The sequence below is a fragment of the Bos javanicus genome, chromosome 17, assembly GCF_032452875.1.
Source record: "Bos javanicus breed banteng chromosome 17, ARS-OSU_banteng_1.0, whole genome shotgun sequence".
In the NCBI taxonomy this organism is placed as follows: Eukaryota; Metazoa; Chordata; class Mammalia; order Artiodactyla; family Bovidae; genus Bos; species Bos javanicus.
Window position 1 is genome coordinate 72,991,512 of NC_083884.1, and position 25,192 is coordinate 73,016,703.

At 68.7% G+C, this 25,192-nt stretch overlaps 2 protein-coding genes across 9 annotated transcripts in view; one reads left to right on the plus strand and one right to left on the minus strand.

Annotated features, from left to right (window-relative positions):
• The first annotated feature begins 389 nt into the window (after window positions 1-389).
• Window positions 390-7,720, plus strand: TBX1 (T-box transcription factor 1). 3 transcript variants are annotated; one of them, XM_061385744.1, is made up of 9 exons: window positions 390-725; window positions 1,208-1,315; window positions 2,430-2,787; window positions 4,416-4,517; window positions 5,120-5,291; window positions 5,660-5,815; window positions 6,386-6,453; window positions 6,531-6,631; window positions 6,912-7,720. In XM_061385744.1, exons 2-9 carry the CDS (start codon window positions 1,282-1,284, stop codon window positions 7,379-7,381), a joined length of 1,461 nt encoding a protein of 486 aa, XP_061241728.1. In that variant the 5' UTR covers window positions 390-725; window positions 1,208-1,281; the 3' UTR covers window positions 7,382-7,720. The 3 variants fall into 3 exon arrangements, with proteins under 3 accessions (XP_061241728.1, XP_061241727.1, XP_061241726.1); XM_061385743.1 differs by having other exon boundaries at window positions 391-725; window positions 1,205-1,315; XM_061385742.1 differs by lacking the exons at window positions 390-725; window positions 1,208-1,315 and having other exon boundaries at window positions 2,274-2,787.
• A 5,463-nt stretch (window positions 7,721-13,183) lies between these two features.
• The window catches only part of GNB1L (G protein subunit beta 1 like), a 31,777-nt gene continuing 19,768 nt past the window's right edge, over window positions 13,184-25,192 (minus strand). For 5 of the 6 annotated variants that reach the window (XM_061385729.1, XM_061385730.1, XM_061385732.1 and 2 more), the window contains 4 exons: window positions 23,976-24,138; window positions 21,877-21,975; window positions 19,334-19,549; window positions 13,184-16,350 (listed from right to left, as the gene is read on the minus strand). In XM_061385729.1, coding sequence (XP_061241713.1) covers window positions 16,099-16,350; window positions 19,334-19,549; window positions 21,877-21,975; window positions 23,976-24,138 — 730 coding nt within the window. In that variant the 3' untranslated portion in view covers window positions 13,184-16,098. The remainder of the gene's footprint in view (window positions 16,351-19,333; window positions 19,550-21,876; window positions 21,976-23,975; window positions 24,139-25,192) is intronic. The other variant, XR_009730515.1, reaches the window with a different exon arrangement.

Consider the following 25,192-nt stretch of genomic DNA (forward strand, 5'->3'; position numbering starts at 1 on the left):
CTGGGGATCCAACAACCCCCAGAGAGGCTGCTGCCTCCCGCTCCATCCAGGCGAAGCAGCAGAGGCCTTGGAGACAGACCTGAGGGCCAGAGGCTCAGCCCAGGGCCCAAGCAAGTCCTGGGTCCCAGAGGCCTAGCGCCCTGCAAGGGGGGCGTCTGGGCTGGGCGGCCATGGAGGCCCCAAACTGGGCAGAGGCAGCCCCGGAGGCAGGAGGTGCGGGCAGGGGCGGGCCGCGTCAGGCTTAGCATCCGGGAAGCCTGGGCCTGCAGGCCCAAGTGGGCAGCCGGGCCTTCTAGAAGGGCAGGCTGGCCGCGGGGCGGGCGAGGGGCAGCGAGCAACCGGACCCGGCCTCGGCCTGAATTCCTCCGACGTGTCCTCGGCTCCCTCGGCCAGTCCAGGCCCCGCCCCCGGCCCTCCCTGCGCCCGGCCGGTGCTCGGGGAGGTCGGAGGAGCGGGCACTGCCCACCCTCCGGATGTATAAGCCTCCCGGCCAGGGGCGGGCGGTGCGCGGGTGCGCGTGACGCTCGGTTCCCGGGCTAGGCGGCCTGGGCGGTGTCCCTCGGCTCAGGGTCCCCGGGCGCGACTGTGAGCCGCCCACAGGGGCCCGGGAGCCGCTCGCGGGGCCAGGTCCTGTCCCTGGGCACCGAGAAAAGGACGACCCTGCAGCCCTGGGGCCTTCCACCCGTGGCCGCTGCCGGAGCCTGGACGGTCCTCTCCACGCCCAGGTTCAGGGGCAGCTGGGGAGGCGGGAGGAGCACAGGGCAGGGCTCTGGGTCTGGGGGCGCCTGCTGCAGCCTCCCCTCGGGGCGGTGGAAGCTGGTGGCTTCGCTGTACAGAGGGAGGCCAGGCCTTGGGGAGGCGCAGAAGGTCCCGGGGTGCTGGCCACAGAGGCCCCTGGGAGCTGAGGCGAAGGCCCGGGGAGCTTGAAATGCAGGAGGGCCCGCACCACCCCCGGGGCTCTCCACCCACCAGGGCCCCCTTGGCCCGGGGTGGGGGGCCGTGACGCCATGTCCCCTGGGCACGGGGCCGCGGCAGTGAGTGGCACCGCGGGCTCCCGCCCCCGGGCCGTGGGCTGGGCTGGCCTCCGTGGGGCCGGGTGCATGCAGTCGGAGGCGGCGCCGGCCAGGCCGCCGGGCGCCTATGGACGCGCGGGGCCCGCTGTCTCCCCGGGCCAGCGCGTTCAGCATCGCCTCTCTGGTTGCAGCAGAGGCCACAGAACGCACCACGCATCCGGCCCCTGGGTCCTCCGAGCCTGTGAAGCCGCTGGGATCCCCGGCCGGCATGCACTTCAGCACCGTCACCAGGGACATGGAAGGTGAGCCTCCCCGCTGCGTCTGGGCAGAGGCCTGCCAGACCCCTGCCCCTGGGGCCCAAGCAAAGAGGGCTAGGGGGATGGGGCAGACGGAAAAGGCAGCACTGGCGGGGTGAGTGCCCGGCTTCCAGCCTGGACTCTGGGGCGCAGAGGAAGGGCGGCATCCTGCCCCAATCCTGCGCCCCCTTCGCCTGGGGACCCCGCTGCAGAGATCCGTGCAGCTGAGCCCAGAGCAGAAGAGGGCGTGGGAGGTCAGAGGGGGACGGGAGAGACGGACCAGAGGGAGTTGGCAGCGGGGGACAGAGAGCTCGGAGAGGTGGGGGGACAGGAGGAGAGCCCCAGAGAGCCGGGAGACTCGGAGAAGCAGAGAGAGACAGCAGGAGGGGACGGCGGGAGGAAAAGAGCTGGAGAAAAGGAGAGGAAAACAGAACACCCAAAAGGGGAAAGAGAAAAGGAGACGAAGAGGCCAGAAGCAAAGAGAAGCGTGCGGAGGAGAAGCTGAGAAAGTCGAGTCTTAAGGAAAGGAGTAAGTCCAAGGGAAGGAGTTCCGTCTTAACTTATAAAAAAAAAGTTAAAAGCCACGAATAATAGAGAGACGCACACAGAGAGGAGGGGGACAGGCAGACTAGAAGGAAAGACAAAGCGCAGAGGGACCAGCAGGAAAAAGAGGAAGAGGCGGAAAATAAACCAGAAATAGAGACGCGAGGCAGACAGTGCAGGGGCATCGGAGGATGCGGAGGGCAGACGCAAGCGAGGGGAACAAAGGTTAGGGAGCGACTGACTGCAGGAGCCCGGGCGGGCAGCGCCGCGCGGGAGGCCGGCCGGCGGGCGCTCGCGCGCTCGCCCGCCGCCGGGGAGCCGGTCCGGGCGGTCGGGGGCCGGGAGGGGCGGGGGCGGGGAGGGGGCCGGGAGGCCATTGTCTCGGCGGGGGCGGGGGCGCGGGGCGGGGCGGGGCGGGGCGGCTCCGCGGGCGGCGGCGCGGGGCGGCGCGCGCCCGCCACTCGGCCCGGGGCGCGGGGCAGCGCTTACCTCGGCGGGGCGCGCGGCCCGCGGGCCATGATCTCCGCCGTGTCCAGCCCGTGGCTCACGCAGCTCTCGCACTTCTGCGACGTTGCAGCCTTCACGGCCAGCAGCCTGAGCGGCCTGGGGGCGGCGGGGGGCTTCCCGGGCGCCGCGTCGCCGGGCGCCGACCCGTACGGCGCGCGCGAGCCCCCGCCGCCGCGCTACGAGCCGTGCTCCGCCGCCGCGCCGGGCGCCCCGGGCCCGCCGCACGCCTACCCGTTCGCGCCGGCCGCCGGGGCTGCCAGCAGCGCCGCGGAGCCCGAGGGCCCCGGGTCTAGCTGCGTGGCCGCCGCCAAGGCGCCGGTGAAGAAGAACGCGAAGGTGGCCAGCGTGAGCGTGCAGCTGGAGATGAAGGCGCTGTGGGACGAGTTCAACCAGCTGGGCACCGAGATGATCGTCACCAAGGCCGGCAGGTCAGGGCGCCCCTCCTTGGCCGTGGGCCGCCCCAGCCTGGAGGGGCCGGCGAGTGGGGCGGGGGTACGGCCGGCTTCTCTGCTCCGGGGTCCCGGCTCCGGCGACAGCCGCCTGGGGAACCGGCGGAGGGGTCAGGGGAGGAGCATGGAGTCCTGGAGTCCACCCGCCGCCCCGGGACACCCTTGGCCTGAGGCAGGGGCCGGCTCAGTTCTTCTGGGCCTCGCCAGCCGGCGGATCCCAGTGGATCCAAACTTTTCAGAGGAAACTCCCCTCTCTGGTTCCCTAGTTCAGTCCACCCGGGTTAGTTGGAGGCTTCGCCCGGCAACGGGGCAGTGGGTCGGAACCGCTCTGGGACAGTTAAGACCCTCTCAGACGGGCTGTGTTATGGGGAGGCCGCCACCCCGTTTTCTCAGGCCTACGTCTCTGCTGACGGGGCCGCCGCCTTCCATTGGCCTGTTTGTTTGAAGGGCCCGGAGAGAAGGGGAACAAGTTTTGCGATGCAGCCGATGTGACCGGCAGACAAAGGCGGGTGCCGGTCTGTGTCTAATGCACACAGGAGACACCGGCTCTGCATCCGCACGGCCTGGGAGGGCTCAGGGCCTGTTTGCAGAGCCCGCGCGGGGCTCCTCCTGCCCTGTCACGGCGTCTTCCCCGGGGAGCCCGGGGCCTTCTGCAGGCTCTCCTGCTGGCCCTGGGCGCTCAGCCTTCCACCCGGCCCAGCCAGCATTCTGCAGCCCCTTCTGGCCTGCAGGGGCGGGCGGTAGGGGAGGCTTGTCCGGGAGGGCTGGCGTCAGCCCACCACCCGAGAGGAGGTGCCTGTAAGAGGCAGCAGCCGGACAGGCGGGCGGGGGCCGGGGGGCACGCTGTCCTCCCAGCCGGCAGCCGGCACCGGGGCTGGACTAGCCGGCGGCCATCGGCCCGAGCTGGGATTGAGTGCAGGACGAGTCGGAGCTCAGGGGACCCCAAAACACAGGCCAGGCCAGCCTGGAGTAGCTGTGTCTGGGGAACTTGCCTGTGTCCTCGAGGAAGGATGGGGAGAACCCCAGGACCCGACGAGAAGCCTCAGGGCCAGGGCTGTGGACTCCCCAGCTCGGCCTCTGCGGGGAACCGGGGAAGCAGGCGCAGACTCGCGGCAAGGCACCGGGGCTCCTGGAATCCCCGGCTGTCCGCCTCGCTTTCACTTTGTGCCAGCCGGGAGCTTAAAGCGATGGCTTAGATCAGGCGGTGGGGGGCGGTTCTGCTGACGGCCCAGGACCCGGGACTGCTGTTGCTGTGGCCCCCTGGGTTGACCCGGCCCCAGACTGCCGGATCGGCAGTCAGTTAGGCCGGGTCTGCGCGGGTGGAGGTGCAGTAAGAAGCCAGAAGCCGAGGTCAGGGCCTGCAGGCCCGGCTGGCACGCTGAGTTAGCCGTTTCTGTGTTTCTAACGGGGTGGGGGGGCAAGAGGCTGTCCTGCCATCCACTCGCCCTTGGTGGGGCAGGGGCCTAGTCAGGTCGGTCAGGCAGCCGGGTGAGGAGAGATATGACCAGGGTCCTGGCTGGCCGGCCGGCCGGAGGCTGCATCCTGGGCCGCTGGAAGCCGGAGGCCTGTCCTCCCGTCCTGAGCTGACGGGGTCTTGCCATCCCCAGGCGCATGTTCCCCACCTTCCAAGTGAAGCTGTTTGGCATGGACCCCATGGCTGACTACATGCTCCTCATGGACTTTGTGCCCGTGGATGACAAGCGCTACCGGTGAGAGTGCGGCCCGGCCCGGCGGGCGGAGGCGGGCGGCCCAGGATGCTCGTTGGTGACCGCTGGCCAACTCTCCGGTCCCGCTAGCCCCCACCCCACAGGTCTCATCCGCCCCCAGCAGTTCTGGGGACTGGTCCTGAGGGGGCTCAGACGTGCCCGGGCTCCCCACCAGCCTTGTCCGCGTCCCTTTCCACCCCCTCCCCGGGACGCCGGCCCCGGAGCCGGCAGGAAAGGTGGGGTGGCCGGGAGAGATTACGCTGGGCGGGCCTGGCCGCCCGGACAATTAACAGCAATTAATAAAGAGAGCCCAGTCCGCCCTGCGCCCTAGGCCCTGGCGGGCCAGATCCAGGCTCCCCTCCTCCCCGCCGCACCGGCTGGTGACTCGGGAGGCTGCAGGCTGGCGGACGGACCCGCGTGCAGCGAATCGTGGCGCCAAGGCCGGCCGCCTCCTTGCTGGCGCTTCCTGCCGCCTGTCGGGATGGTTTCCTTGCGGCCCCCTGGGCAGCCCCCCATCTGCCCCGTGGGAGCCTCGGGCACCTCGGGCTCCCTGGGCAAGGCCCTCACCCGGCGTGTCGTGGCCCCTGCCCCCCACCGCGGCCCAGGTACGCCTTCCACAGCTCGTCCTGGCTGGTGGCCGGGAAGGCAGACCCCGCCACGCCGGGCCGCGTGCACTACCACCCTGACTCGCCGGCCAAGGGGGCCCAGTGGATGAAGCAGATTGTCTCCTTCGACAAGCTCAAGCTGACCAACAATCTGCTGGATGACAATGGCCATGTGAGTGGCCCCCCGAGCTACCGCCCCCGTCCCCTGGCAGGCTGAGGAAGTCCCTGCTGACCCGCGCATGGCAGAGTGTGAATGATGGACGGATCAGGGAGAGCCAGCCCACGGGTCAGGGGCCTGGGCCTGGGAGAGAGGGCCGCACTGGTCCCTTCACCCCATTCTGGGCTTTTGCTGGAGGCATTTTCCCTGGAAAAGATGGGGGGCCGTGGGGTGGGCAGCAGACTTGTGAATCTGGCGGTGAGGCTCCTAAGAGGCTGGCCTCCTTGGGGGAGTGCAGGGTTGTGCCGGGCTGTCGGGAGGGAAGTGCGCTGCCGGTCTGGGCCCCGCGGAGCTGAGCTCGGCCCTCACCACCTCTCTTCCAGATCATTCTCAACTCCATGCACAGATACCAGCCGCGCTTCCACGTGGTCTATGTGGACCCGCGCAAAGACAGCGAGAAGTACGCGGAGGAGAACTTCAAAACCTTCGTGTTTGAGGAGACACGTTTCACCGCAGTCACCGCCTACCAGAATCACCGGGTGAGGCCCTGGGGCAGCCCGCTCAGCACCCCTGGGAAGGGGTGATTCTCAGTGGCTGCCTGGGGAAACCCCGCCAGGATGGAGCCCACCCCCCCCCACCCGCCCCTGCGGCCTCAGACCACCCTCCTCCCCTCTGTGTTGCTGTCCGGACCAGCCTCCTATCAGGTTGACCCCTCAAGCAGCAGCTATCTCTGAAGCCTGAAAGTTTGTTTTCCAAACCATTCCGGAAGCTCCCACTGGGGGCCTGATGCGCGGTCTACCCAGATGCCTGGGGTGCTCTCCAGTCCAGACCTCGCGGCTCGGGGGTGGACCTAACTGCATTGCTAGCCCAGCCTGGGGGGCACTTGCGGGTGTGAAAGAGGAGTAGTTCCTTAGCCAGAAGGAGGGCTCCCCAGCCGCGGAGAGGTGCAGCCCCCTGCGGGGGAGGGAGCGGGTGTGCTCCAGCCCGTTTCTGGTGGAGAAGGGAGTGGGGGAGAAGCAGAGGGGAGAGTGGCGGGCGCTCCTACGGCTCCCTCCCCTCCGGGTAAGTCCCGCGGCCCCCAGAGCGAGCCCAGTGCCCGCTTCCCGCAGATCACGCAGCTCAAGATCGCCAGTAACCCCTTCGCCAAAGGCTTCCGAGACTGTGACCCCGAGGACTGGTGAGTGTCCCCCAGGAGAGCGCGAGAACGCGGGCGCCCCGCTGGCGCCCCTGACCCCGCCCGCCTCCCTCCCGCAGGCCCCGGAATCACAGGCCCGGCGCGCTGCCGATCATGAGCGCGTTCGCCCGCTCGCGCAACCCCGTGGCCTCCCCCACGCAGCCCAACGGCGCGGAGAAAGGTAGGCCGGGGTCGTGGGATCCGGACGGGCGGCCGCGCCCGGCCTCGCCCGCGCCGCAGGGGCGCTCGCGGCCTTGGCGGCGGTTGCGCAACGACTGCGGCGGCCGGGCAAGCGCGCACTCGCCCGCCGGCCCGACGGCTGCGTCCGCCCGCCCACCCCGCCCCGCCCGCCGGCGGGCGCGGGCCCCTGGGGAGGGCCCGGAGCTGGGCAGGGGCGCCGGGCGGGGGCCGGCGCGCTCTCGCCGGCTTCGCCGCGGCTCAGCCGTCGGCCCTCCCCGCAGACACGGCCGAGGCCCGGCGAGAGTTCGAGCGCGACGCGGGCGGCCCGGCGGGGCTCGGGGACCCGGCGCACCCGCCGCAGCTGCTGGCGCGGGTGCTCAGCCCCGCGCTGCCCGGGCCCGGGGTCCCGCTGCCCGGTGCGCCCGGAGGCCGGCCCAGCCCCCCGCACCCCGAGCTGCGCCTGGAGGCGCCCGGCGCGTCGGAGCCGCTGCACCACCACCCCTACAAGTACCCGGCCGCCGCCTACGACCACTACCTCGGGGCCAAGAGCCGGCCGGCGCCCTACCCGCTGCCCGGCCTGCGCGGCCACGGCTTCCACGCGCACCCGCACCCGCACGCGCACCCGCACCACCACCCGGCTGTGAGCCCCGCCGCCGCGGCCGCCGCCGCCGCCGCCGCCGCCGCTGCCGCCAGCATGTACTCGTCGGCCGGGGCCGCGCCGCCGGGCTCCTACGACTACTGCCCCAGATAGTGCGCGCGCCTGCCCGGGGCCCGGGCCGCGGGGCCGCCCCCTGCCAGCCCCAGGGCGGCCGGAGGACCCCGCTCCCCGGCCCCGGAACCCCCGGGGCGCGCCGTCAGCGCCGAAGTGCGCGGTGCGCGCGGGAAGGAAGTGGTATTTATTGTTCTCGGCGAGGCCGCGACGGCCCCGGCCCTCCCGCCCCCGCCCTCGCCCCGGTCCGGCCGCTGCAGCGGGACGACCCGAGAACTCCCGTCTGCAGGCGGTGTGGTGTAGATATTTGTAGATATTTGTAGATAGACTGTAGATACCGCGCCGGCGCCGCCTTGATAAACGGTTTCGCCTCTTTTGGAAGCTGCCTGAGTGTCCGTTTCTTTGCGCCGGGTTACATCGCGCGGGGTGTCTGGGGAGAGCCGGACTTGGGGACCCGCGGGTTCTCCGGCCAGGCCGGCCGCAGGGCCAGGGGTCCCTGCCTCGCGCCCCAGCCCTGCGCCCTGGAGCCCGCGCGCGGCCCCGCCCCCGGCCCTCCCGCCCGCGCGCCCCGCCCCCCCCCCGTTTCCACCTCTAGGTCCCCGCGGCCGGAGCTCCAGGTGTGCATCCGGCCTACATTCCTGCCTTGGCGGCTGCCCCTCTGCCCAGGGCCCGGGTCCCGCCCGTGGCCCGTTTTCAGGACCGGTGCCTGTCCTGTTTTTCCATGGAAGCTGGGATAACAGTCCTGGTCGAGCAGGATGGACACTGTCCGTTGGGGGCTGGGAAAGGAAGAAACCCTGACTCTGATCGGGAAAGACAGAAACAGGCAGCTCTGTTCTCAGAGCGCTGCCCTGGCTGCCCCGGCCCAGGCCTGTGTTTTTCCCCTGTTTATTGACTCTATTTGCTTCGAGGGTCCCCATGGGGTGGCCTGAGCGAAGCCACAATGACAGTGGTCATGAGTCATCCTGAAACCTGCCTGGGAAGCGTTTTTCCCAGGCCAGGTGGTGTGGGACCTCTCCCCATCAGCGCCACACCGGACCTTTGATGCGGTCCCTTCCTGAGTCCAGGCAGGAAGAGCCAACAGCCCATCAGCGTCAAGGTTGCTGGCCTGGGCTCGAGAGGGACGGGAAGTGCGAGTGGCCGAGGCCCTGTCCCCCTTCCGGGCCTGACCCGCTGCGTCTGTGGGCCTGGGCCACCTCTCCCAGGGCACGGCTGGGCTTTTCTGATGTCTGCCCTCGGCCGACCCTTTCTTTCCGGGCGTGTCCGCCCTGGAGGCGGTAAGTAGAGCTCAGTGATCAGCCGGCAGGAGCCATTCTCGCGTCCGGTCTAGGACCGGACGTGGTGACCACGGCTGCTGAGGAGCGAGCAGTGGAGCCAGGGCCCCCAGATCCTCGAGGGGCACCTGGCACTGGGCGTGAAGACTCCTGCAGTGTCTGCCTGAGTGGCCAGCAGGCTCGGTGGACAGAGCTTCAGGGACGCAGCCCTGGGCGCCACCCCAGTGGCTCCGTCTTAGTGGACAGTCTGCCCCCAACCCCAGGTCTGCCTCTGAGTGAGCCAGCTGTGCCCCTGGCTTCCTTGCCTGGGGCCACAAATCCAGCCAGCCCTCCTCGTCCTGGGAGGAGAGACACGCTGTGGTTTGTTCTGACCAGCTGGTCTCCGTGTGGCGCTCCGGCCTCCCACGCCCCATCCAGACCAGGGAGAACCGCAGATGCAGAAGTCTGTTTTGGGTTTGTTCAGACATGAAGTAAGGACACATGTTCCCTGGTGCCCAGCGTTGGCAGATGAGAGGTGCCTCCCGAGACCGCCCCCTCCCCAGACTAGAGCCAGGGTCGCTATGCCCACTACGGGGCATGCCCATGCCAAGCAAGACGGAATAAAGGTGGACGCCGGGCTCCCACCAGCCGTGTCCGAGAGCCGGGCACCTGCGGCTGGGCTCTGCAGATGCTTGCCTGCCCTGGGGTGCGACCCCGGCCCCCAGAGGTGTGTTTTCTCCCACTGCCCCCGGGGCTGAGTTGTTCTGGCTGAGACCTTGTCACAGGCTGGCCGCGAGCCGGGGGCCCCTGCCAGCCACTGCAGACCCACGTCCAGACTCACGTGAGGGGCGCTCACGTATTCTTGGTGGGTGTTGGGCTGTGCTGTGCCCCCCCCGTTGCAGTCGCCCTGCCTCTCGTCCTGGGGTCGGGGGAGGCCTGGCTCAGGTCACCAGGCCTCTGAAGGGCACTTGGGACTCTCGGTCACTTGTTCCCAGGTGCAGGCCCCTCCCTGGGACAGGCCATGTCCTCCCCCGCACCCGGCCTGTGCTTCCCACTACAACCATTTTCTGGGATGGGGCTGGGATCCTCCTTGGGGGCTCCCTCCCAGCTGTTGGACACTCTGAGCATCCTCCCTGTATCCCCGCTGGCCCAGAGACCCTGTTCCGGCCCCTTGTATGTCTCCAGGGCCAGGAAAGACCTCTCAGAGACCTGGTCCAGGCCAGGGCCAGGAAAGACCTCTCAGAGACCTGGTCCAGGGGCTCCAGATCCTTCAGTCCCGAAGTTCTTCGAAGAACCTCGATGTCCACCATGTGAAGGAGGTAAAGGCAGGAGTGGAGGGAGGAGCCCCCGGAGCCCAAGCATCCAGGGGTGTGGGGGACCACATCCTGGGGTGGGCCGTTCCCTGGTCCTGCCACCTCCCGGGGTGTTCAGGAACTGCCCGCCCCGGCCCAACGGTTACGGTTATGGTGACTCGCCCGGCACCCCTTCACCTAGGTCCCCAGAGGCCCGCTGTGCTGACCTGACCCCACCGCGTGAGGCCGCGAGGCGGACCCCCTCCACAGTGAGGCCCTCGAGGAGGTCCCCTGGTGGCTGTGCTCTGGGGGGGGGGGGCTGCAATGTGGCCTCCCGGGGAGGCCTCGGTGGTGCAGCCTCTGGACAACGGAGGTCTCTTGGGGTCTGCAGGCCCGTCCCTGCCGGGGAGGCCCCCAGAGCGTGTGGGCCACATTGTGGGGGAAAGTGAGGCAGGTCTGCTGCAGAGAAAGCTGCGTGCAGGCCGCCGGGGGAGATGGGCCCAGAGCTGCTTCACGGACCGAAGCGGTGATCCAGGGAAGCAGGAGCGTGACCCAGCTGGGCTGGGTGCAAGGGCGCCTGGGTCTGCAGCCAGGGCCTCGATTTCCATGCTGTATGACTGGGGAGGGGGTGCGTGCGGGGGGTCTACGCCTCAATCTCCCATCAGGTTCTGTGGGTCCCGGGGTAGAACCTCCGACCAAGCCTGGCCCTGACAGCGGCCTCCCAGCTGGGAGCAGGCCAGAGCGGGGCGTGGCATGTGACACCGCTGCTCTGCCCCCCGCGCTCTGTACTCAGAGAAACACCGATTGTGCCTTTGACAAATTCCCTTTCCTGCTTGTTGTCGTTCTTCAAACCAGATGGGTTTTTGAGATGAAACCGGGGACAGTTGGAGTCTCCACTCAACTGCTGCCAGGTCTGCACGGGAGTTGGCAGAACCAAAGGGGCTCTGATGGACGCGGCCCACTTTGGGGGAGCTTAGGTCTTAATAGCAGCGATTAAACGATCTTCTTAATTATACAGGGGAATGTTGACATCGCTTCTCCATCAGGTCTCAATCATAGGGAGCACACGCCCAACCCCTCCTCCCAGCCCCACCTCCACATCCTACCACCTGCCCCGGCCGGGCCTGTGGACAACCCGGCACTCCTGTGGCACGGCCCTGGGCACTGGCAGTCCTGAGGCGCCATTGCCGATGTCCAGGGCCTCAGCCTGCCTCGGCGGCACCACCTGGAGCCTCGTTTTCTCAGCCACGTGGCTGTGCGTGGTGGGCTGGGCCCCTGCTCTGGGGTGCCCTCTCTCCTGGAAGACACCCTGCCCCACACTGGCCCCTCCAGGACGCTGACCCTCCTGGCTCCTCCTCGTCATCCTGGCCTCAACTCCTCTCCCTTTCGTCCTGCCTCTGAACACAGCCTTTATCCTGCATGCATTTCTGAGGTTCTTCCCCAGAACCTCTGTGAGCTCATCACCCAGCGAGGGTTGTGGTGGCGGCCAGGACGATGAGGGCCTCGTGCAGGGCGGGGCCGGCACGTCTCCCCACGGCCTGGGATGCACACGGGCCTTCCCCGAGCAGGCTGTGTGCCGCGGGCAGGCAGGCGGTCCACGTGGGGACGCCTAGTCGACTGGGCCCTCCCACATGCCTCAGCCCTGGGACGCCCTGGGACGCCCTGTGCCCATGGGCCACCTGGCCGTCGGCTCCTGGCTGCAGGAGCCCTGCAGGCCGTGTGCCCTTGACCAGCCTGGGTCAGGTGACCGGGCACCCAGAGGCCACCTCCCCGCTCTGAGGCGGCGCTGGGAGCTGCTGCATGTGTGCAAGTGGCTTTCCTTCTGGTAACAGCGAGTGGATCTTCTTAACGCGAGAAGGAAATCAGGCGGCTTCCTTGAGAGGCAGCTGGCCAGATCTGGGGGCTCTAGGGCGGCCATTCTCCGGGAGAGCCTGGGGGCCCTGGGCTGCCAGCTGCACCCCTGCCCAAGGGCCTCTCAGTGAGGGGGGGACACGGCCGCAGAGGCCACAGGCCTCCCTGAGGAGGCCACCACCCAGCACCCACCCCGGGGCCCTGCCCACCCCACCCCCACCTTACCCTCCATGCACCCCTGTGGTCCCCACCCCCCTGTGCCCCTTGTGCCAGCAAGATGCCTCCGGCCATTGAGGGTGAAGCCCCATCTCCGTGGGGTGACTGAGTGGGAGCCATGGGCCCCACATAGGCTGCTGCTCCCTGGGCTGCGGGACCAGAGGCGCTCCTGGAGAGCTGATCCCACCCCGAGCAGGTGGGTGGTCCTGGGGCTGGGGGTCCCCGCACGCTTCCTCTCCGTGGCCCAGATGAGCAGGCCCTCTGTGACTTCAGGTGGCCAGCTGGGAGGGTGCTCTCAGTGAGGGGCCAGGACGCCGCTGGCACCCGCTTGGGGAGGGCTGGGGGCCGTGCCCACCATGTGCTCTCCCAGGCCCGAGGCTGCTGGCGGGGGCCCTGGGGCCCTGGCATCCCGGCCGCCCAGCACCGTGGATGCCGGGAAGGGGCCCGGTCTGGGGTGGGCTGGACACCCGTTCCCACCCACAGAAACAGGAACAAGACAGGGCGGACTCGCCCCGGAAAGCCGGCCCAGGCCTGCTCTCTGCTCCTGGGTCCCTCCAGTGGTCAGCGGCTGCCATGCAAGTGTGCCGCCCCAGGGAGTGAGCTCCCAGAAGACGGAGATCCTGTCATGTGCATACCCGGAAAGTAACCAAGGGTGAACGGAGAACCCGGATAGACCACGGCAAGGAGCAGCTCACACCCACGAGGGCCCAACGGCAGAAACCAGCAGAAGACAGCCGGGCAGCGGGCACAGCTGGTGGACGGAATCCCACATGTGGTGTGGACCCAGGAGGGCTGGGAGCGGGCCCTGAGCCCACACACGTCCACCCAGGCTCAGGGCAGCCCAGCCCCCGAGCAGCGGGAGCTGCACCCCCACGGACGGCTCATCAGTGGTTGGAATGGCTCAGCAGATAAAGCAGAAGGCCCGGTCTGTCCACAGGGGATGAAAAGGAAGGATGTTCTGGTGCCACGACACGGATGAGCCCCAAGGGCCGGATGCCCGGTGAAGCGCCAGACGCAGGACAGACCCTGCCTGGTTCCACCTGCACAAGGTCCCAGGGTTGTCAGATTCACAGAAGAAAGTAGACGGTGGGGACCAGGCCGGGGGACGGGGACGGGGCAGAGCGTCAGTCTGGGAAGACGGAAAGCTCTGGAGCTGTGCGTGCTGACCGCTGCAGGACCCCGTGTGGGTCCCTGATGCTGCCAAGCCGTGCACCAAGTAACAGCCGAGACAGAAGTGACTTTTAAGTGTATTTATGTATGTTTAACAATTTATAACCCCTGGATTACCCTCAGTCTATTAAAACCATGCTGTTCATCTCGAATTGATCAAGTAGGTCCCCATACATGTGTGCACGCTCAGTCGTGTCTGACTCTTCTGTGACCTCATGGTCTGCAGCCCGCCAGGCTCCTCAGTCCATGGGACTCTCCAGGCAAGAACACTGGAATGGGTTGCCATGCCCTCCTCCAGGGGATCTTCCCGACCCAGGGATCGAACCTGCGTCTCCTGCATCGGCAGGCGGGTTCTTTACAACCGCGCCCCCTGGGAAGCCCCAGTCTGTCCTTATGTGTCTGTAAACCGGCAGTTTTCCAGGGCAGTTTCGTGTCTGGAGACGTCTGCTGGTTGTCACCCTAGGCGGCTGGAGGCCAGCCTGCTGCGGGCACAGGAATCTTGGGGGCACAGGTTCGGGGTCAGCTCACAGTGCAGCCCGATGTTCTGAGCCCCATGGCCTGCCTGGCACGCAGCTGGACAGCAGCTGGATGGGCGCGTGTCCCTTCCGTGGGAGCCCCTCTCTTGGCTGTGTGCCCACCAGGCTGGGTCCACCCGCCCGGCCCAAACACCCCTGTGCCCAGGGGCCCAGACTCACCATGAGGCAGGCCATCCAGCTGTGGGTTCCAGCGGGGTGTGGGCTCAGGACCCCCAGGACAGGGCTCCTCCGAAAGCCCGAGCCTGGCCAGTCCTGGAGGCTCTGGAGCAGAAGGGGCCCGTGGGGCAGGCCGGGGGTGGGGACCCTGAGAAAGGTCCCTGAAACCACCAGGAAGGTTGCTGAAGCATCACAGTCAGAGCCTGTGCCGACCCCTGACCCTGACCTTGGAAGCGGGCATCCTACCGCCCCCGCCCCCTCCTGGCCCGCCCAGCGTCTTCCCCTGTGTGGGGAAGACACCCTCGATCCTCGGGGCCAGGCTGGGGGAGGGGGGTGGGCAGAGTGGCACCTCCAGCCCCACGGCGTCCTCGGAGAGTTTCTGCGCTCGAGCACCGCATGTGCCCAGGGAAGACAGCAACGTCCACCAGGACGGGAAGTCACCGTGCTCCAGGGAGAGCAGGGCCGGGACAGGCTCGGGGGGTCCAGGCCCAGCACTCGGGCTGCACACGGCCAGGCTGGGCAGGAGGGGGCCTCAGGGGGCACGTCCACCACGCGGGACGGACAGACAGGGGCACGCCCCATGGGGTCCCTCCGTCCACAGGGCCCGGCCCAGATGAGGGCGACGGTGGCATGGATGGCTGGGCACCATGTCCACACCCAGACTGGGAGAGGTGGCACCAGATGCCGGGAGGAATGGGGCAGCGGGGCTGGGGGCTGTGCCAGGTGTCCCGTGGCTTTCCACCTGCCCCCGCCCTGGGCCGGGCCCGCTCGCCCCCCGCCCCGTGTTCCCCCAGCCCTTCCTCCCATCCCTGAGCTCGGCAGTGCAGCCTGGGGGCTCAGTCACTCCCCCAACCATCTCCTGCCATCCTTCTCCAAGGCGTTGAGCTGAGAGGCGCGTTGAGGCCCAGGGAAGGCCCATAGCCTCTGCTCGCCCAGGCCCCCCGGACAGACTCCGGAGCTGGCCTGACGCCTGGAGGCCAAGGCCTCGCGCTAAAGCTGGGCGCGGGCTCCGTGCTTTTCTCCTTCACTTTGATCTATGCTTGAAATTTCCAAATAAAAACAACATCCAGACTGATCAGCTGGATGTTGTGCAGTGATAACCCCCCATGCCGTCACACCCCACCTCCGCTCATAAATCAGCTTATGGCTGTGATAGAGCAGAATCCCCGACACGCCGCTGGCTCTAAGGTCAGTAACAACGCTCAGTATCCAACCACAGAGCTCTCTGAGGATGCAGGTGCCTCTCAGGGCTGCAAGGAGCTGCGTCCTCTGGGGGCAGGGGGCCGGTCTCACGTGAAGCCCCCCAACCCCCTTGGGCCCTCCTGCCAACGCCCCACGTGATGCTGGCGTGCCAACCGCACTTGCGTCCCTGCCTCACCCCACCGGCCAGCTCGCTGTCCCCTGGCCCCGCGCTGGACCTGGGAGCCAGACCCCCCAGCGGGGCCCTCCACCTGGATGCACACGTGGGCTCCAGATGCTGAAGGCCGGGCGGCGCCCCTGGAGCACAGCCACCGCAGGCCCACCCTCAGACCCGCCGGGTAAAGCGCAGTGCAGGGTGGGGGTCCTGGGCGCCCCTCGGGGAGGCCTCCAAGGCCACAGCCAAAGTGGGGACTCCTCCCTGGCCAGGCGGCAGGGGCTCCTTCACAAAAAAGCCCGTGGGACCAACGGCCTGTGGCCTGGGCTCTGCCGGGGTCTCCCACAGCCCCCACCCCAGCGCCAGGGTCTCCTTCCTCCCAGCCCACAGCCCAGCAAGGAGGGTCAGAAGCTGCCCTGGGTCCCCATCTGCCCGGCTCAGCCGCCGTGCCGCACGCCCGGTGGCCACCTTAGCCTGGGCTGAGTCCTCCTCCTGGGACCCTGCTGCAGACCTGGCCCCCTCCCCACACCCCCAGTGGCGTCCTCTCACTGGGGTGCGTGCTCAGCCCTCAGCCTTGGCTGTCTGTGAGGGGCTGGAGCCCGGGACTGCGACCCCCAGCCCCGCCGTGCTGTGTGGCCGGCCGCCCGCCAGGGGATGGCCCTGGCTCTGACGCCCCAGGGAAGCAGGGGCCGCCTGGGAGAATCCACGCCTCCATGCTGCAGGTCTGCAAACAAGTTTACTGTCAGGCACGCAGTGCGGCCCCTTGCTTGGACGGCAGGCGCCGTGTCCAGCCTGGCTATGCTGCAAACAGCAGCCACCAGGGCCCACACGGCTGCGTCAGGACGGGGAATTGGTCCCGGGCAGGAGGGGGGGCCTGAGCGACCCGGGGGGCCCAGGACCCACGCCTCTGTGCCCGCACCCTCTCTGTGCTGAGTCACGTGGGCGGGTAGAGCGACCAGATGCTGATGCGCTGGTCCCCGGAGCCCGCAGCCAGCAGGCCCGTGGTGTTGAAGGCCACGCAGTGGACGGTGGCGCTGTGGAAGGCCAGCACGGCCAGCGGCTTCATCGTCCGCCACTGAAACACGCGGACACGGTGGTCCCAGCCCGCAGTGGCCAGGATCTTGCTGTCTGGCCGGATCTTGAGGTCGGCGATCCCGGGATTGATGAGCTCGTGGGTCCCACGCACCTGCGATCAGATAGGCAGGGAGACGTCGGGTAGCTCCTTAGATCGGCTCCTGACGCCCACCCCCGGATGCCCTGCCCCCAGGACATCCCATTCCTGGACGCCCTGCCCCTAGGAGCCCCCCCGCCAACCCTTCATCCGGGACGCCCCTCCTCCTCCCCATCCATGGTGACCAGCAGCCCTGCGTGTCCCACGCCCTCTGCCCCTCCTGCCCAGGAATTCAGGCTTGGGGCTCAGCGCCCCAGCACCAGAGCAGCCGCTCCTCTGCTGCACATGCAAGGCCCCGAGGGAGCAGGCAGAGCACACGCAGCAGGCCTGCGCCCCAGCTCTCACGGGCAAGGACCTGCCCGTCTCTCCTGGGAGCTCTAGCCCTGGGATCAGAGCGGTGGATGCACTGGAACCCACGTGGCCTGCTTTGGGGGGCTGTTAACAGTGGGGACCGAGAGGGGGTCCCTGCGGAGCAGGGTGCGTCTAGGCCAGCATCACTGCCTGGGAGGGACCCAGGGGGCAGGGGAGACCTTCCCTCCTCCTCCTGGAAGCTGGGAATGCCCGGGCTGGAGAAGACGGGCCATCCTTCCTGCTGGCTCCAGGGATGGTCAAGGGGGCAGGGCCCTGTCCCTGGTCCCTGGATGTGTGGGCAGCATCTCCCGCCCACTGGCCTGTGTATCCCGCTGCCAGCTTCGGTGGGGTGCCCCTGGCAGGGTCAGGGAGTAGGCGGGCGGGCCGCGGCCAGCAGCGGAGCAAGGGGACGCCTGGCCGACCAGCCCAGGCATGGTGGGAGCGCGCCTGACTGGCATAAATCAGCCTCTTCAAGGATGTGGACCTGCCTGAGGAGGGAGGCAGGGCAGTCTGCACACCACCTGTATGAGGGCGGCTGCGGCCCAGAGCCTGCCTGAGGGGCAGAGCTGGGACCCCCAGGTGGGTGGCGCCCAGCGTCCTGGCGAGGGTGACCCAGGGCCTGGGCACCATGGGCCCCGCTGAGCCCGCCCGGACCAGGACCCTGGGGAAGGACCCGGACACCAGGGCTTGCTTGGCGCGTGACCTCAGGTGCTGGGAATGTGCTGGGCCCATCTGGTTCCCATTACCTCGCTCCGCTCCGCGCGGAGCCCCAGCTGCGTCTGCAGTGCTGGCCTGCCTGCCTGCCTGCGCGGAGATTGATTTGGGCTCGTTGGAGCCGTGGCCGCGAGGCGAGGCACATCTCTGTTCACGAGGCTCCAGGGTAACACCGAGGGCCCGCGACTCGCGTGGACACCAGCGTGCCCAGGCCCCCGAGGCCTCTGGGACTGGCAGCAGCAAGTGGCCAGGGGGAGAGGCGCCCCCGGGACAGCGCTGAGTGAGGCCCAGCAGCCTCCCTGCCTCCCTCTCCTCAGGGTTCCCAGTTTGTTGGCGACGGCACCTCGGTTCTGTGCTGGACGTGCCGCACGCGCTCTAAGTCTTAAATCTCTGTCACTGTTCCCCCCACAACGCAGGACGGATCAGGCCGACCTGGGCCAAGACAACAGGAGGGGCGGGGGGCCTGGGGTCGCCGCAGCAGGCGGGGCCCTCCGGAGAGCCGCCTGGTCCCCAGGCCTCAGCCACTTGGGCTGAAGTCCAGGCGACACTGGGAAGGGGCGCAGAGCCCACGGTACTGGGGGGGCTGCCTCAGCCCCACCAGGCAGGAGCAGAGGCAGAGGGCACCCTGATGTCCACCTGGGGGCCCTCCACCCTCAATGTGAGGTGAGCACGGCACGGCCCCGCCCACCTCAGGGATGTCGGCTCCCACCACCCACGTCTGGGACTCCGAGGCCTTGGAGACTGGGGAAGCCCCACCCCACAGCAGAGTGCCCTGTGGGGAGGTGGTCTGCCCCACTGCACGGGGCCGAGGGCTCGCTGGGACACAGGCCAGGCAGCTGCCGTGCTGGTCTGTGAGCGCGGCACAGGCAGGGATGCAGGGGCAGGCTGATGCCAGGGGAGCTAGGGTGCCACCCTGTCTGCGGGCACACGGGACCTGGCTCAGACGCCACCTGCAGCCACGACCACTTGCTCTGCTTCCAGCGCAGGCCTCCTGAGGGGGCGCTTTTCCGGAAGCCATTGCCCTCCCCAGCCACTGGAGTCCAGCCTTAGCCCCCCGCTCCTACCTGGGGCTCCACCCTGGCAGCCCTGACCCGCGGTCCTGCCCCCAGGAGGGGCGATGCCTGCGGGCATGAGGCCTGTCCCCATCTCTACCCGGGCCCGCCTCCCCAGGGGCAGGACCTGCTCCCTGGCCATGGGGGTCTGGGCTCCTGGGCGAGGCCCCCCTGTGGAGGGTCTGAGAGACACCCTCTTCTGCGGCCTCCAGTCTGCGGGGAAGCCCGGGCCACACAGCCCAAGAGGACGCAGCCAGTGTCCCACTCGGCTCCCCCCGGGGCCCTGCTTCCCCACACCTGGGCCCTCGGAACCGGCTGTGGACAGGTCTCAGCCTCCCGAGGCTTCCTGGCTAACCGGGGCTCCCGCCCCACCCAGAAGCCAGCGTGCACCCAGGCTCCCCACAGGGCTGGGCACTGGGCACCCAGACGTGGTCCCAGGGGCTGCGCAGCCATGGAGGGCGGGCAAGGCTCCGGTCACTTTGCCTCAAGGCCCCCCACCCTGCCGGGCAGCTTGCAGACGGCTACAGGCGCCTCACTGGGGGATTTCTCCACGTACAGTTTGGTTCTTTTTTTTTTGATTAATCAGTTCCTTACTGACCAAATTCCTCTGAGTTTTCAAACTGGCTTGCACAGCGCGGATCCCACATGCCTTTCCCCTAGATGGACGAGACGTGACCGCTGTCGGCCAAGGCCCGAGAGAAACCCAAGCCCTGTGAGCGGCTCAGGAGTGCGGCCCCTTGCCCGCTGCCTGCCCGCGCCGGCCCTGATGATTAATTAGCCAGGGGCCTGCACCAAGTCCTTTTCATGCCTAAATATTGTTTCAGCCCATCAGACCGCCAGCACGGAGCAGGATGGATGAACCCGCGGCCCGGCTCGCTGACCTGCAGTGCCTGCTGCCCCTCCAGGCTCCAGACGGCCAGCACCTTCTCCGCAGAGCCCGACACGCCCCTGGCCCTCCGCGGGTCCAAGGCCAGGGCCATGACGGGCTCCGAGTGGCAGGCGACACGGCTGCACACCTTCCGCGTGGAGATGTCCCACAGGGCCAGCGAGCCGTCTTCGTAACCGGCCAGGAGCAGCGGGCGGGGGCTGGACTCGGCCTGCGGGGAAAACAGGGTGTCAGCGCCAGGGGAGAAGGGGCTGGGGACGGGCCGGCCACCCCGCTGGATTCGCGTGCCTGACAGGCAGTCTGGACCAGCACCGGGGGACACGGGCCACGCCGGCCCTCCGGCTCCTTCCCACTGCTGACATGCGCGGCCACCCCTGGGCGGGGCCGGCCACCTGTCTGGCAAGCCAGCCAAAGAAAACCACGAGCCCCGTCTCCATGAAAAATGAACCTTCTGCACTTTGTCAACGTCGCCGCGAGCCCCCCGCCTCCGACCATCAAGCCCGCGGAGTCAGCGCCCCGCCCGCCACGTGATGGATGAGGGCGCGGGTCAGAGGCTGCATAGCGGCCACGAGGGGTGGGGGTGCGTATGGACCCCAGGCCAGCCTGGCACCAACTGGGAGCGGCTGCCCCGGGACTGCTGGCTGAGCTCCCGGGTCTCAGAGGTGACTGAGAATGCCCGCCCCTCAGCTGGGCTGCGGGACTTCCCTGACCAGGGGCTCAGCGGCCGCCCTGGGCCCTGGACGGCCGGCGGGGGCCTGGCCCGGGGTTGCCGAAGCCCCGAGGAGGGAGGCTGGTGCTGGATGCAGTCTGGGCCTCACTGGACATGGCCCTCCTGCGGGCCCGGGGCTGCACCGCAGGTGTGACCTAAGGATGCCAGGGACAGAAGGGGGTGGGGAGCCCCGCATGGGCCCACCCGGGGTCTGGAGGGATGGGAGGACCTGTGTGCCTGGCTTTCTGATGACCACAGGAGCGCCCGGGAGAGAGGAGCAAAGTCCAAGGAAGCGGCCGTGAAGACTGCTGGGCCTGGGTCCAACCCCCGGGGGCTCCGCCCTGGCCCCCCCGCTGCCCCCACCCGTACACTCCCCCTGCACTGGGGGCTGCCCCGCTCCTGGGCTGGGGCGCCCCGGCTGAGTGAGGGCTGCATGCTGCTGACCCGTCCAGGCCCCACGTGGTGGCGGGGGCACCAGAGCTCCTGGTCCAGGGCCCACCCCCTGCGCTGAGGCCCCTAGGCCCCCCCGATGCACACAGGGTCCCCGCGGCCCAAAGACCGCATGGGCAGGCCCACCCTACTCACTCAGCATCCCCGCCAGCCTCTGGGTGTGCCGGCCACAGGGGCCCCAGCACCTCCAGGTTCCTGGGGAGCCCCTTGGCCAAAGGGCGGGCGCTGGAGGGCCAGCCTCCAGGTCGGGTGTGCATGACCTCTGACCTCCCATGTGACCATCCTCCTCACAACACAGGCCATCCGTTCTCAGGAGCGGGATGGACAAGAAGGCCTCTGACGACTGGTCAGGGCCCCCGCCACACTTGGATCTGTCAGCGGTAGGCAGTCCAAGCCCCCAGGCCTGGAGATGCGTCCAGGGCCGACTCTGAGCCAGGGGCTCCGGGCTGGATCCACATCAGCCAACGCAGCTCGGTGTGTCCGGCAGCCACGTCGCTCACCTTGATGAGTTTGTACATCCTGTTTCTACACGTGGTTCTGGTGGAATTCCTACACCATTAGGCAACGACGCTGACGGCGTCTCCAGGGAGAGTGAGCGGATGTGATGCGTCCCCTCTGGGGCCTGTGAGCACCCCGCCCCCCCGAGCCCGCCAGCCCGGCACCCACAGCCTCACTGTCCAAGAGAGTCTCGGGGCCCACGCCGCCCCACGCCCCCGAGAGCTGCTCTCAGTTCAAAAGCTGTGGGGGCAGCGAGTGTGAGGAAGGGCCAGGAGTGGGGCGCACAGGCCCATTCACCCCGCGGGGCTGCATCTACCTGCAGGGCTGGACGGCTCCCCTGGTCCCAGTGGCACAGGAGAGCGGCCCTGGTCAGCGGCCTGCTCCCCGTGGCGCCTGCGACTGCAAGGACACCCCCTGGACTCTGGAGGGCATGCCCTGGGCTGTCCACTCGCTGCCACCGGAGCATTGACGCCCCGGTGACCGAGGCTGCCCCCACCCTCGCCACAGCCTCGGAGATGCCTCCTGACTGCGAATGGTCATCAAGATCGGCCAAGCAAGGAGGACACGGCCACCGGGCAGCGCTGAGCCCCCACGGGCTGGAGAGCTAAGCAGCTCGTCCCGCAGTCAGAGGCCACGTGGCTTGCACGGTGGGCCAGCACCGCCCCCACCGGCCCCACGCAGACCAGAGGACAGCACGTGGCTCCCCAGGGAGGTTGCCGCTGACCCCACTGCCCGAGGGGTCTGCAGGCACCCTTGCAGCAGGAGCGGGGCAGGCTGGGGATGGCACAGCGGTGGAGGAGGGGGACCAGGAACACCGTCCCCAACGGGCATGACTCACGCCCGGGGGCGTGGCTGGGGCGTGGCCAGGCACGGGGCCTTACCTGCCAGAGCTGCAGGCACATGGGCATGCCCAGCCTGGCCCCCGCCTCGGGCTTCAGGCAGCTCACTGACGTCTTGGACGGCAGCTCCAGAACTTGGACCTGACAGCAAGAGAACAGGCGAGTCTGGGCTGGAGCCAGGTCGAGTCTGGGCCGCACGCACAGGAGGCTCAAGGCTCAGCTTGGTGCTGTGGGCCTGTTTGCGCCTCTGCACGACCCCCTGGGTCCCAGGCCACGCAGGATGCACGCGTCACTCCCGGGTCACTGGCGGGGCCCTCGAAGGTGTCGTTGTCCAGCGGCCACCTGGGGCCTCCCTCGTGTTGACCTCCCGGCCGGGCGGGCGGCTCTGCCCGACGTGTTGACTCAGCGCCTGGTGCCCCTGCCCTCCTGGCGCCCCCGCCTGGCTAGGCCTCACATGCGGACGGCCTGGAGCCTCTGGGCTGTCCTGGGCCCAGTGCCCGCTGCTCCGCCTGCGTGTAGCCTGTGCTCAGAGTTGCCCACGCCAGCACAGACCCTCCTGGGTGCCCTGCCTGGTGGCCACCCTGTGGGCGAAGCACCACGGGCAGTGTGCCAGGGGGGACATGGGCAGCCCAAGTCTCCAGACAGCGAGGCTGTGGTGCAGATGGGCTGTGGCATCAAGACGATGAACACCTGCTGGGAACACAGGACCCCTCGGAGGTGAAGCAGAGGTGCCGACGTGCAGGGCGGGGGCGACGCTCTCACCAGCACCACACGCGCGCACACACGCCCTCCACACCGTCGTGTCTGCAGGGCTAGCTTCCGCCCCGCACACCTTGTCCTCACTGCCCCAAAGACGCGGCAAAGAACCTGAGCCACCAGAGGGCCGCCCCACCACGAGCTAGGAACGCGAGGCGCCCCCACAGCAGCCGTGAGCTCAGGACAGGCGCCAGCAGGACGAAGGACGCTGGGAGGACGCAGAAGCCCAGGGTGCGGCCCGGACGTGACCGGGCAGACCAGGAGGACGCGGGGGCCTCTCGGGGGAGGTCCCCCAGGCCTCAGACATCCAGGCCCACCCTGGCCAAGGGCGGGGCCCGGGGGCCTAGCGCCTGCATGTCAACGGGACTGGCCAGGGGTTGGGTGGTGCTGGCGTGAGAGCTCTTGGCCACGGTCCCTGTGGTCAAGGGTGCGGGGGGCCTCCTACACACTGCTGCTCCCACCTGGCATCCAAGGGCACGTTCTGCTTTCAGAAAGATGTCTGGTCTGGGCAAGTGTGGCCACCCAGACGGCTGGGCTGGCGGGGCGGGATCACGTCCTAGTCACATCGGGAGCCCCTGGGCCTGTGGCCTGAGTCCAGGCGGGAACATGGGGAATGGCCCGCTCCCAGGAGGCGGCCGGCCCTGGCCCAGACCCCGCCGCCTGCTCGGGAAGGGCAGGCACGGAGGAGGCTCAGCACCGTCTCGCTGCTGCCGCGGGAGAGCGTGGAGCCCTCTGTCTTCACATTAATAAAACTTTTAACAGGTTTTTGGCAAATTGGCAACAAAAGCACATGTAGCTCCTAATTGGAGATTTGAGCGCCTCGGCGAACAAACAGACGCCTGTTCCTGCCTCGTTATTTACGAGCTGGGTCTGCTCTGAGATTCACGGCTCCTCTTGGGCGCTGGCCAAACTTCCCGGGTGCAGGGCTTGAGTGCCCGCCCAGCCCGGCCTGCCAAATGGCCCTCAGGGAGCAGGGACAAGGTGGGGGATGGAGGGGGTGCCACCCCCGGGTATGTGGCTCCAACCCCCCCGACCCCCATCCCCATAGGCCCCACCCCCAGGCGCAGCTGACCTGGCCCTGCTCAGCCTGTGCCCCCCGACAGTGACCCTGGGGCCCTGCTCTCTGACGTCCCCTCTGTCCTGCAGTCGCCACCCTGGTGCGTGTCCCCCAGCAGCGTCCCAGCCCTGCCCAAGGCCTCACGTCGGTGCCCAGTTCTGACCTGAAAGGCCGCCTCCCCTGCTGGCCTGGCTCTGCTCCTGACGCCCTGAGGGCCTCACGGAGACCCCAGCCTACCTGGGCCCCCTGCCCAAGCCCAACACCAGGGCCACCCAGGCGGCCGGCCACAGCTGCTCGGAGACCCCAGAGCCGCTTGGGGCTCACTCACCTCGTCACTGCCCCTCCCAGGCACTGCCAGCATCCAGCGCTGCGGGCCCTCGGCCAGGACGGAGGCCCTGCAGAAGCCCACGCTCTCCAGGTGCACGGCGTCCACCACAGCGTTCCTGCCTTCCGCCAGGTCCCACACGCACAGCTGCAGGTCGCGGCCCTGGCTGCCAGAAAAGGAAGCGGCAGGCCGTGACCCTCCCGGTGGAGGCCACAGGACGGCATGGGACCCCTCATGGGGAGGGCCCCGGCTCCTGCGCTAAGAAAGGCCACACTTACACCTGCGGCCCAGACGTGCTGGCCTGAGGTCCGAGGCAGACGGGGAGCAGACACCGAGGACCCCACCCACCGTCTGGCACTGACGCTCCAAAAGCTCAAGCCTGTGTCCCTGCAGCGGCCCCTCGCTGGCCCTCAGGTCTCCCATCCGAGGAGCCCAGGAGGAGGGGCCATCGCTGACACGTGCAGCACGCACACACCCCGGAGGACGAGGCGCGGACGTGGAGCGTCTCCTCCCGACAGCCTGCCTCAGCAGTCCGACCTGAGAACCCCAGGGGTCCAGAGCAGGCGAAAGGGGCCGCCCACGGGCACAGGTGCGGCCTCGGGTGTGCGAGCCGGGCCGGGGGGGTGTCTGCGGGGCCTGGTGAGGCCGGCCCGGGCCCCAGCTTTGTCCTCCAGCCCAACATGAAAGGGCACCTTCCCTTCAAGGGCCGTGTAGGAGGCTGGACTTGCAAACACAGCTGGGCCCCGGCCGCCACTGCAGCGGCACACACCTGGCCCCTCAAGCACCTGCGTGTTCTGCATCCTGCCCGGCAGAGCACCGCGGCCAGCTGTCATGCACGCACGCCAGCACCCCCACAATCGTCCCGCATGCGTCCGCAGGCCGGCTCTCCAAGGGGCCCGCCTCCCGTGGGGGCTCCCCCAGGACAGCCCAGGGTGCTTGGGGGAGCAGGGGGCCCGGAAAGGCCTACACCTCCACTCAACACCCAGGAGGAAGGTGGGGGTGGCTCAGCGGGGCCCTCGGACACGGCCCCTACTCCAACCATCACGGAGAGAGTGAGGCCCATGTGCAAGGGGCGCGTCTGTGCAGCTCAGGGGACGGGTCGAGGCCCTGTGGGGCTGAACAAGCATACGGCCAGGGCATGGCCCTAGACTCACCCGGCCTCAGCCGCCCCAGGGCTCGCGAGTGGCCTGTGTCCAGCACAAAAGTGCTTTGAAGCCCCC

Bases quoted from the DNA above. Each gene is read 5' to 3' on its own strand.
- TBX1 (XM_061385742.1), top strand. From the start codon at position 2,369: ATGATCTCCGCCGTGTCCAGCCCGTGGCTCACGCAGCTCTCGCACTTC. The intron at 4,518-5,119 runs GTGAGAGTGCGG...ACCGCGGCCCAG, and splicing joins GTGGATGACAAGCGCTACCG to GTACGCCTTCCACAGCTCGT. The intron at 5,816-6,385 runs GTGAGGCCCTGG...CGCTTCCCGCAG, and splicing joins CCGCCTACCAGAATCACCGG to ATCACGCAGCTCAAGATCGC.